The 12,234-nt window shown below is 35.6% G+C and overlaps 1 protein-coding gene across 2 annotated transcripts in view; it reads right to left on the bottom strand.

The window, feature by feature from the left end:
* The window catches only part of FOCAD (focadhesin), a 312,226-nt gene that overhangs the window by 95,621 nt on the left and 204,371 nt on the right, over window positions 1–12,234 (bottom strand). For both annotated transcript variants that reach the window (XM_077912127.1, XM_077912128.1), the window contains exon 21: window positions 9,406–9,527. In XM_077912127.1, the coding sequence (XP_077768253.1) occupies window positions 9,406–9,527 (122 nt within the window). The remainder of the gene's footprint in view (window positions 1–9,405; window positions 9,528–12,234) is intronic.

The following is a 12,234-nucleotide window of genomic DNA, read 5'->3' as shown; positions in this document are numbered from 1 at the left end:
TATTTAGCTCTGTAGTATTTCCACCCACCCCAAATATTAAGTGAAATGCCAGTCTATAAAACAGAAAACAGGCAAAACTCGCCTAGATGAAGTGAACACCAGGGCTGGGGGCTTGGCTTGGTGGTCAGCCCTCTTGGTCATCAGACCCTATTTGTGGTGGCCCCAGGACTCTGAAAAGCACAGTTTTAACAAAAAGGATATAAAGTACATCCATGATTGTCAGAAGAAGGGGGAGAGGGCAGGGACTCATACAAAGCAGCATGAGAGAATTTTTAGGGCGACAGAACTGTTCTTGACAGCGGTACTGGTTACATGAACACGTGCACTTGTAAAAATTCATCCAACTAAAAAAAAAAAAAATTCATCCAACTATGTACCAAGAGAAATCTATTCCATGTATATTATACCTCAAAAGAAATAAAATTAAAAATACATGGTTTGTAAGTCACTACTTTCAGCTTGTAATGCTTCTCAACCCCTCACTTCCCACCATCTATTACACTCTGTAAACTTGCCATTGGCACGGAAAATCCACCCTTCCTCTCATCCTTCGTGTTTCTATCAATATTACACATCAATTTCCCCATCACCCAGGTTTGAAACTTCTGATTTATCCCGGACTTCTTCCTTGCCCCCAACCCAACAGTCAACTCCACCTTTGAAACATTTATTCTCTTTTCCATACTTTCTTCCTCACTGGCTTAGTCCTAATTCCTGCCTAGAGTACTGAGGCCCCTAACTGATCCCCTAACAGCCTAAAATCTTTCCTCCTTCTAATACATCCTACTAAATGGTGCTGCTACTCTTCCATTAACTCGGAACTTCTTTTCAAAAAGCTTTGATGATTCATTAAAGAATAAAGTCCAAACTCTTTTGTACTATGTTCAAAGCCTTTCAGAATCAAAAGCACACCATTTACTTGAAGAAATAATTTGTTCTCATGTAAGAACTCTGCTGGCCAAGATCCCCAACCAATTTCCCCAGATGATTTCCTGCTCCTCTCTTTCATTTAACCTGAATTCTGGCTGAATTGGGTTATAAACCAATTCCCAAGTCAGTCCTATACTCTACAGGACCTTTGCACTCACTACTTCCACTGCCTGCAAAGCCCTTTCTTCCTCTCATCTCTACTTACTGAAATAATTTCTTCCATCTCTATACTTTCAGGACACTACAAACCTCTCCTGTAACATTCAACCAATTCCATCTTAGATTATTTGTGTATGCACCTTAGCCTCATATAATCCTAAGAGCAGAAATCCTATCCTACCCATCTAGAATCCTTCCCATGGACCATAATAGTGTTCTGCACATAAGTGTTCAATTAAGTACCCACTGAGTTTAATCAAATCAAACTACAGTATTTGTTTTAAGACAAAATTTTGTCATGTGAAAACTATATGACTGTAAACAAGTAATCACAGAAAATTGTGATGTTCAACTTTCAATCATGTTGGAAAGATAGTATTAGAAAACTTTTTTGTGGAAACAAATAAATTCAAACTTGTTTGAGACAAATGTTGGACAAGCATGTCCAAAATGTTCTAGCAGGAAATGTTGTTACAAAGCAAAATTTTAAAGCAGTCATATTTTATGTTTTGAAATTTCCTAAGTAAACTTTATTTGTATCATAACTAAAGTATGCCTGAAATTGTAGCTCAACAAAATATCTCACTTAGAAATACAATTTACAAATGTAGGGAAATGTTGAAAGAGAAAATGAAAAAGTAGATCTTGTTTCTTGAGCCGTGTTTTACTTTAAGGGTCTACATGGCCACCTATTCACTTACTATTCAGAATATACTGCCCAGAAATTTGGTAGTGTTTTCTGTCTCTTATGTGATCCTAATAAAGATGATTATTCATTTATAAGAAAATGTCCTTTTTAACAGACTTTCATTAAATACTATAAAGCAGGCACAATAAGCTTGGTGAGGTTGTTAAATGGTCAAAGTAGAATGTAGTAAGTTAGCGTAGCATGTACAACTTTACAGGCAAACTAAGTGCTTGCTATTGAGTTTAAAATCCCAATTTCACAAAGGAAGGCATTTCCATGCTTCCCAGATGTATTTATTATCAAAATAATAAAAGTATTTAACTTCAGTTGCTACACAGACACACAAACACTGAGCCACTACATTTAGTCTGTGACACACACTCCTCCCACGTTCCCAGAAGAAAAACCATTTGTACTCAGTGTTAGAGACCCCAAAAGCCACTCAATGTCCCATTGTTTACATATGAGATATAATAGCCTTCAATTTTCTGTCAATAGTAATCTTGTTTGCACAAAAATAATTTTGTTATTCCTGTCTCCTGACAAATAGTGAAGGAAGACAAGAAGGGAGGGCTTGTAGAGGACACATTTTTAAAGTAAAATGACACTTATCTCTTTGTGGGTGCTTTCTGGACATTTAAAAATTTCTCTTCCTGCCTCTCCTCCCTCATCTTCTCTCTCTCTCTCTCTCTTTCTCTTCCTCAGTCTATCTCTCTCTCCCCACCTCATCCCCCATCAGGATAACATTAGCTTGAAAGCTGACAATTCAATCACATCTCAAGCAACCATTTACTTACTCTGTTATTTAATAGGAGGGGGGAAAACTCAGTTACCATAACAACTCACATCACATGGTAATTATGGAGTATCTAAAATACAGCAAACCATACTTTTCACAGTGTTTTCCAAGGGGAATGTGTAATAAGCACAGATACCACTTCTCCCAATTATTATTCAGAATTTTCATCTAATTGTTTCATATTTCATGAATGCTAATGCTACTCTATGTTCTTCCCAAGAAATATGTTTTTAAATAAAGAAAGAACTGAAAGAAAAAGGCAAATATATTCCTTATATTTCAAATGGTGGGTTATATCCCACCTATCTCTGGGCATCTAGGGAAAAAATCCACAGGAGCAGAAGAGAGGCAAAATAATTTATAGAGCAAAAAGAATTAAATGATCATCGATACGGAAGGAAGGAAGGAAGGAAGGAAGGAAGGAAGGAAGGAAGGGAGGAAGGGAGGGAGGGAGGGAGGGAGGGAGGAAGGGAGGGAGGAAGGGAGGAAAGACGGATAGATTTCATTAAGAATAGTGCTCCCAAAAAGTCCAGATAAGGTTTTCCTGAAATAAAAATGAAAAAAGAGCTCACCATCTAATGCAGAGGCAGAAATTTGGTTGGGCGGCAGCAGTAGGATCAGGAAAATTTACATGAGACCAAAGATGGAGGAAATAATGAAGCAGGACTACCATTCTCATCCAGGGACAAATCACTATTATTTAATTTAGGTGAGAGTGTCACGTCAGAGTTAGAAATGCCAAAGGATGACAAGACAGGCAGCAAATTTCAGGGAAGGAAACTGTCATTCACCTTCAGCTTCCGTATCAAGAAGAATCAAGTTACCCTCAGGATGAGAAAGTGTACTTATAAATCAGAGAAGAAGAGGACAGGCACTTGAGGTTAGAGAAGCCCTAGTAGGTCTGAAATGACTCCTGGTTGTCCCCTTTTCAAAAGGGCAGGGGGGGCGGCACTTCAGGTTTAGAAAAATCTAAACAGGGCAATGATAATACAGAACTTCTCCTGGTATGTGAGGTCAAAGTCAAATCAGACTTAGATTTACAAGTCTTCCAAAAGTCCCTTGGTAGAGTTTTACTTTAAGAAAGGTCAACACCAACAAAAAAATTTTTTAAGTTTTCAAAAAGAAGAGAATATAATAATTCCTGAAGAATTCATCACAGATTAAATAACGGTTCTCCATAACATGCAAGTTACTTGATATAATGAACATTGTTCTTGAGAAATACAACTACATAAAGCAAGATACATGTCAGAATAGGAAGAGCAGAGGCTTTAGGACATTCAAAACAAAGTTCTGTTAGCTATTCACACACTAACCCACCTATAGTTGTAGGCATTAAGGTAGCCATATAATATCCTATAAATAATCTTTGGGAGGGAGGAAAGGCTACATATATCTATTCATATAAATGAATAATGACATAAAACAGTACATAAGAGCCATTCAAATTATAACAGTGCCATTTTTAGTAAGAACTCAATAATTATTAGATTCACCATCAATTTCATAACAACATTTCTAGAAAAAGGAAACTATGACATTAAATGCACATATGAAGTCTAAGGCACATACACATTTCAAAAGGATTAAAATCATTAACTAATGTCCATGAAGTTATCTACTATGTGCCAGGAATATCAGGCACTGGAGCTATATGTGACCAAAACAAATTCCCTAATTTTGTAAGCTTTACACTTTACAAAAGGAGACAGACACTGTCATGCATGCTGTGCCACCCATAGCCCCCCTTGAAGATCAATAGGCATAGATGGGTAGATTGAGTGAACAGCCTCATATATTAAACATACTGAGTTCATAGTTATAAACATTCCTGAGGAAAACTCCAAGCCCAGATGGTTTCATGGAAAATTCTACCAAACATCACAGTAACACATCAGGCAAAGACAATACAAGGAAACTATAGAACAGTATCCCTCATGATCAGAGATGCAAAAATCCTTAACAAAATATTACTAGAAAATCAAATTCAGCAACATATAAATAGAATAATACATTATGATTACATGGAGTTTTTCCCAAGAATGAAGATTTGGCTCATTTAGACAAATCAAAATAATTCATCATATCAATACATTTTTATTTTTTTTAATTTTTTAAATTTTTTTTAATTTTTATTTATTTATGATAGTCACATAGAGAGAGAGAGAGAGGGGCAGAGACACAGGCAGAGGGAGAAGCAGGCTCCATTCACCGGGAGCCCGACGTTGGGAATCGATCAGGGTCTCCCGGATCGGGCCCTGGGCCAAAGGCAGGTGCCAAACCGCTGTGCCACCCAGGGATCCCATCAATACATTTTTAAAAGTATACAATCCTCTGAATAGATACAGGAAAAAAAACATTAAAAAAAATGACAAAATTCAACACCCATTTGTGATAAAAATTCCCATCAATTTAGGAATAAAAGGAAACCTTGTGAATCTGATAAAGGATATCTACAAAATCTTTATACTAAAATAAGCTAAATATAATATCATATTTAATGTTAAGACACTGAATGTTTTCCCACAAGACTGTCTAAGAAAAAATGTCTGCTCTTTCCATTCCAGTTCAACACTGCAGTGGGGGGCCTTACATGATGCAATCAGGCAATAAAAAGAAATGAAAGGCACACACATCAGAAAGGGAAAAAAAAGTAAGATCATCTCCATTCACACAGATTACAGTGAAAAAACAAAAAGAAGCTACAAAGAAGCAACATGAACATGTAAGTGAGTTTAGTAAAGTAATAGAAAAGCACCCATTATATGTTTATATACCAGCAATGAGCAGTTACAAATTAAAACACACAAACAAACAAAAAACTAGTTTAATTGAATGCAGTAGCATCAAAATACTTAGGGACATACAATACTCATTAAATTTAACAAAATATGCACAAGATCTGTAATAAAATAAAACACTGACCTAAAATAACGGAAAGATATACCTTGTACATAAGTTGGAAGACTCAATATAAACGAGATGTCGATTGTCTCTCAAACTGATCCACAAATTCAATACATTTCTAACCAAAATTACAGCAGGCTTTTTTGTGGCTTCTCAAGCTGATTTAAAATTTACATGGAAAAGTCAAGGGTCTTGGATAGCCAAATTTTAAAACAACAAACTTGGAGGACTCCTATTACTTGATTTCAAGACTTTTTTATAAAGCAACCGTAATTAGGCTGTGTGGTTTTGGTTAAAGTATACACGCATAGATCAATGGGACACAAATGAGTGCAGAAATAGATCCACACATATGGACAAATGATTTTCTACAAAGGTGCCTCGACCAAGAAAGGATGGCATATTCAATATATATAACTCGTACTTTATGAAAAGTTAACTCACACAGATCACAGGATGAAAATGCAAACAGTAAACAAAAAAAAAAACATTCCTCAAATAAATACAGGAGATCATCAAGTGACTCATGGGTGAACTATGACATATTCATATAATGGAATATTACTTGGCCATAAAAAGGAATGAAGTACTGGCATATCCTACAGCATATATAAACTTTGAAAACATTATAATAAGTGAAAAAAGTCAGACAAAAAAAGACCACAGATTGTATGATTCCATTTATATGAAATGTCCAAAATATGCAAACTACAGAGACAGGAAGTGGATTCGTGGTTGTTGGAGACTAAGGAAAGAGGAAAACAGAGTCTCTCTGCTAATAGGTACAGAACTTTTTGGTGTAATGAAAACATTCTAAAATTGATTGTGCTGATCATTATACAACTCTGCGAATATGCTAAAACCACTGAATTGCACACATTAAATGAGTGGGTTTCATGGCACATTAATTATATCTCTATTTTTTAAAAAATAAGGAAGAAAGAAAATATAGGTAAAAAAAAAAAAGAAAACAGAAAACCTTTGAGGCTTTGGGTTAGACAAAAAGCAAGAACCATAAATAGAAAAACTTGGTAAACTGGGATTTGTTAAAACTAACCATTTGCTCTTCAAAAGACGCTGCCAAGGCAATAAAAAAGACAAGTTACAGATACGGTAAAAAAAAAAAAAAAAAAATTGCAAAACAAATTTTTCTATTTAATAAAGAATTTATACCAGAATATATAAAAACTCTCATTTGAAAACAAGAACCTGGTTTTAAAAAAAATGGGCAAACCAACAGAATAATTCATGAAAGAAAAGGTATGACTGGCAGAAAAGACCTGAAAAGATGCTCAACATCAACAGTCATTAAGGAAACACAAAACCACAAAAGAGAAACCACTATCCATGTGTGAGAATGGCTAGCTTTAAAAAAAACTGATCATGCGGAGTCTGGGCTAAAGAGGCAGAGTCCCTGGAACTCCCTTACATTGCTCGTGGCCACTCAAAATGGGACAGTCACTAGGCAAAGTTTGGTAGTTTGTTATATTCACTTACCATATGGTCTAGCAATTCCACTCCTACATCTTTATTTACTCAAAAGAAATGAAAAACAGATGTCCACACACACACCTACATGAGAACTGCTTACAGTGGCTTCAATCATAATCGCCAAAAACTGGAAACAATCCAAGCGTCCATCAATGGGTGAACCAACCAACTGAAACTCTCATGATGGACTTTTTTTTAAAATAAGAAGACTCAGAAGTAATGAGAACCCGAGCAAAGTTTGCAGAAACTTCACCTGGAAGGATCCCAATGAAAGGCCAGAAGCAAGGAGAAGAGTAAGGGAATACTAAAGTCATCTTGGGAAGATCCAAAGATATTTTTTTAAAAATGTTCTCTACTTAAACTGGGTTCAGTTTCCACGCTCCTGTACTTATGAGCTCTGGGGTCCCAAGCACATTAACAGTACCAACCTCACAGTGTTACTATAGAGATTAAATGAATATATATATGATTATGAATATATATAAATGATTATATATATAATACTTTAAAATATATATGTAGCAATTTTTAAAATACTTGGTTATTAGCTATTATCATTGCAATTATTATTCTGATTAACCAGATCTTAAAATTCATATTGTCATCACCTAGCTTGAGAAACTGTATGATTCATTCTCTACCCCTGCCTTTTTTCTTTTAATGAATTACAAGATAAATCCAAACAAAAATCCTACTATAGATTTGACAAAATTCTATCCGATAAATGTTCCAATTGGCTCTTAAAATAATGATTTTCTCATCTCTTTGAAATTTTCGAGGCATTATACAACATAAGCAACAAGTATTTTAACCCAATACTTTCTCTGTTCACATCCAAGGCACACCTCATAAATTCTGATGCCACTTGCTGAAATTATTAGATGCCTTCTGCTACTCCTCATATTAACACTTTTTCTTGTTTCTGTTCTGGTGACTTTCAAATCAGCTTTCTGATAATACTTAACACTTTGGTTATCCTTCAATCTCCTAGGTGTACAACTTAAAAACACAAAAAGGCACCAAATCTCTCTCTTTTCTATAGCAAGTAGTAAGATGTTATGGAAAACAAATCAAGAAATCACCTATGTTCTCTCTTTCATGAAATTAAACCTCTTTTCCTCCCAGATCTTTAGTCCCTCCTTAGTTAAGCTAACAGTGAATTAGACAAAAAAGTCTTTGAACCAAATATGTACATAATTTCAACTCTAATTAAATATATGAAAGAACATGGGTGGCATAGGATAGACAGATCTCTAGAAACTGGATATGCAACTAGTGGCAAATGATATGATGTAGAATAAAATCCAACCAAATCAGTGATACTAAGATTTATAAAATCCGCACCAAAATGAGACTTAGTACAAACATACTATAGTAGCTCTAATTAAATTTATAGCAAACCATTAAATGCTTTATAATCCCTATCTTCATTTATAAATGGTATATAATCTACCATGTCTAAATTATATAAGATAAATGTCTTTCCTATGATACTTTGTTGTTCATTTATTTTAATTTATATACACCTGAATGAATAACTGTCATAATATGTTTAAAGATAACAACAAAGCACACATTTCCCACATGCTCTCCAGCTTCCTTCTTCCCTCTGGTGTTGCTATAATCTGCAATGATTAGACTTTATACAAATCATCTCATGGCATCACATAACTTTATTTGAAAAGGGTAGCCTAAAAGAAAAACAAAATAAACACTAAAACCAAAGGTTTTTTTTTCCTTAAACACTTCTATTCACTGTTAAATCCCAACAGTCACAAAATATATAAACACTGGTGCCCTACATATGTGCAAAGGATTCAAATCAAGACATAGGCAAGATTATTTATTTAAATAATAAGTTGGTATTTATTCTGAATATTTATTCTGAACAATAAAAGTTAAACAATGATGAAATAAACCAAATTTGTACATACTACTCCCTAATAATAAGGCTGGGCAATGGGAGAAGCATGCTGGTTTCTTTTTTTTTATTATTATTATTTTATTTTTTGAAGCGTGCTGGTTTCTTACAGAAACACATTCAAATATTTTAGTATTCAATTGGGCTATTTTGGTTGCCTCTAAAAGCAACTTACAGGGGCGCCTGGGTAGCTCAGTGGATTAAGCGTCTGCCTTTGGCTCGGGTCATGATCCTGGAGTCCTGGAATGGACCCTGCGTCTGGCTCCCTGCTCAGCAGGGGATCTGCTTCTCCCTCTCCCTCTGCGCCTTCCCCCCAACCATGCTTGTTCTCTCTTTCCTCTCTCTCAGATAAAACTTTAAAAAATAAAAAAACTAAAAGCAACTTACATTAATTATAATAAAAACGATTTGTAAACACACACTAAATTTCATGATTATAAACTGAAAGGGGAAACTCCTAAACATATACAAGCAAGAAGAAACCATTACACAGTATGGGGAGGCACCTACCTCGTGCACTAGAGCAAGTGAGGTCTGCTTGAAACTTCGCCCTCTACTGGCCATCAGTCTATGCAATGGTTTGCCATCTTTACTCTGATAAGTTGAAATATCGTAACAAAATAACATACCACCTGGGGGAGGGGGGGGGAACAACTTATAAAAACGTTTCTTATGGAAAAACTTAATTAGATTACCATATCCTCAGTAACCCATATTCAATCAATCTGGATAGAGAGATTTAGAAATTAAAATAATTTGCTCAGCAAATTACGATTTTTGCCTATTGGTGTCTAAGGAAAGAAAGAAATAGAAGAGATTTAAGAAGTTAGCAGTTACCATATTCAAATTATCACTTATTTACAAGTCTTATTCAGTCGTAAGTAAATGAACAGACTTGAAATTCATGATTTATTTTAAATTTTGTGAGCTGCTACTTCTAGAGATTTAAGTTTTTAAGAATAAATTCCAATTAGGGCCGCCTGGATGGCTCAGTCAGTTGAGCATCCAACTCTTGATTTCAGCTCAGGTCATGATCCCAAGGTCCTGGGATTGGGCTCCACATGGGGTTGCCCACTCAGCAGACAGCTGGCTTGAGGATTCTCTCTCTCTCTCTCTCTCTCTCTCTCTCCCCCCCTTTCTCCCTCTGCCCCTCCCCTTGCTTATGCACATTCTCTAAATAAACAAATCTTTTAAAAAAATAATTAATTCGAATTGAAGAGAAATTCTTGCACATATCAATCTTCATTAACTTCTGAAAACAGGGGTTCTTTTAGTTTATGCCCACAAGTGGACAAGTTTTCCTTCATCCCTACACTCACATGCATTCATTCTCCCCATCTTCCCTCTTCCTCCTCTAAGCTTTCTTCTCCTTGTCCTCCCAACTCTAGTCAACTAAGTTCTCAGATTGAACTTCCACCTCCAGCTGGCCCTCAGCGTCAGCTGAAAAGCAAAGCAAGACAGCCAAACGCCAAATGTAGTCTTGAGACTACTGGAAGCTATCTGGGTAATTGCAAGCCAATGAAAAGACACACTCAAGAACTAAGATAATTTAAAACATAGAGATCATTCCATTTTTAAATATCGCTTAATAAAGTATCATACATACAGAGAAAAGTGCATATCATAAACATATAGCTCAATGAATTTTGACAAACTGAACCTCTAATCCGCACCTAGATCAAAAAACAAAACGTGATCAACATCCTAAAAGCCTTTCTCATGTTTCCTTCCAGTCACATCCACCCCCATCCCAAAGGTATCAATCTTCTGACAGTCATTTTGCCTACTTTGGTACTTTATATGAATGGAATTAGGCTCTGTATATGCGTTTATATCTGGCTTCTTTCACATCTAATAATCACTGTGAGATTCAGTCACACTATTGGCAGTTGTAGTATATTCATTCTCGTTGTTGAACATTCCATCATGTGAATATAACACAATTTATTTATCCATTTTACTGTCAATAGTCATTTAGATAGCTTCCAAGTTTAGAGCTACTCAATAAATGCTGCTATGGACATTATGTCTTTTGGTGACTTCATTTAGGGTTATCCCTAAGAATGAAATAACGAAGTAAAACAGGTTATGAATTTGTTCAGAACCAGTTTTTCAAAGTGGTTGTACTGACTTACATTCCCAGAAGCAGTTCTGGTTGCTCCATGTCTTTACCGATAACTTTTTATTTTCCATCCTTTTCTTTTCACTTTAGCCATCCTGGTAAGTATATAATGGTATCTTACTGTGGTTTTAATTTGCATTTCTCTGATACTGAAGTTGGCCACTTACTCATATATTCATTAGACATCTGAATTTCTTTTTTTGAAGGGTGTCTTCTTTTCCCCATTTTTTTATTGAGTGTCTTTCTTATTGATTTGTAAAAAAATACTTGATATAATCTAAATTGAGTCCTTTATTAGATATATAAATGCTTTCTTTGCATTCCATGTCCTCCTCTTTCACACTCCTGATGGCAGATATTGGTTAACCCATGTTCTTGATTTTAATATAATTTATTATTTCTACAGTTAGATTTTAATTATAGGATCATTTGTTGAAAACAAATCATCCTTTATCTCCACAGCATTGCAGTGTCACCTAGGTAATAAATCTGGTGACCTTGATATGTGGGTCTGTGTCTGGACACTCTACATTCTTCATTGGTCTATCTGTCTATCTTGGCACCAATGCCATACTGTCAATTATAGTGGCTTTAAGCAGGTCTTGGGCAGCCCGGGTGGCTCAGCAGTTTAGCGCTGCCTTCGACCCAGGGTGTGATCCTGGAGAAGGATTGAGTCCCACGTCGGGCTTCCTGCATGGAGCCTGCTTCTCCCTCTGCCTGTGTCTCTGCCTCTCTCTCTCTCTCTCTCTCTCTCTCTGCCTGTATCTCTGCCTCTCTCTCTCTCTCTCTGCCTGTGTCTCTGCCTCTCTCTCTCTCTGTGTATCTCTCATGAATAAATAAAATATTTAAAAAATAAAACTTAAAAAAACTAAACAGGTCTTAGTATCTGGCAATGTATATCGTCTTACTTTGGTGTTGTTCTTCAAGATTACTTTTGCTGATTTTGGTCTTTGCATTTCCACACAAATTTTAGAATCAGCTTGTCAATTTCCAGTATCCAAACCAGGATATTGCTGGGGACTAGACTGAATATACATATTAATGTGAAGAGAATTGGCATTTTTATAACTTAGACTCTTCTAGTCCATCAACACTGTACATCACTTCATTTATTAGGATTTCTTCAATTTTTCTCCATAATGTTTTGTAGCTTTCAGTGTAAAAGTTTTATACACTGCTAAATTTATCCTGGGTTATTAATATTTTTCAGTGATATC

This window comes from Canis aureus, chromosome 10, assembly GCF_053574225.1.
Source record: "Canis aureus isolate CA01 chromosome 10, VMU_Caureus_v.1.0, whole genome shotgun sequence".
NCBI lineage: Eukaryota > Metazoa > Chordata > Mammalia > Carnivora > Canidae > Canis > Canis aureus.
The sequence above is the reverse complement of the archived record's forward strand: the minus strand, read 5'-3'. Positions and strand labels throughout refer to the sequence as shown.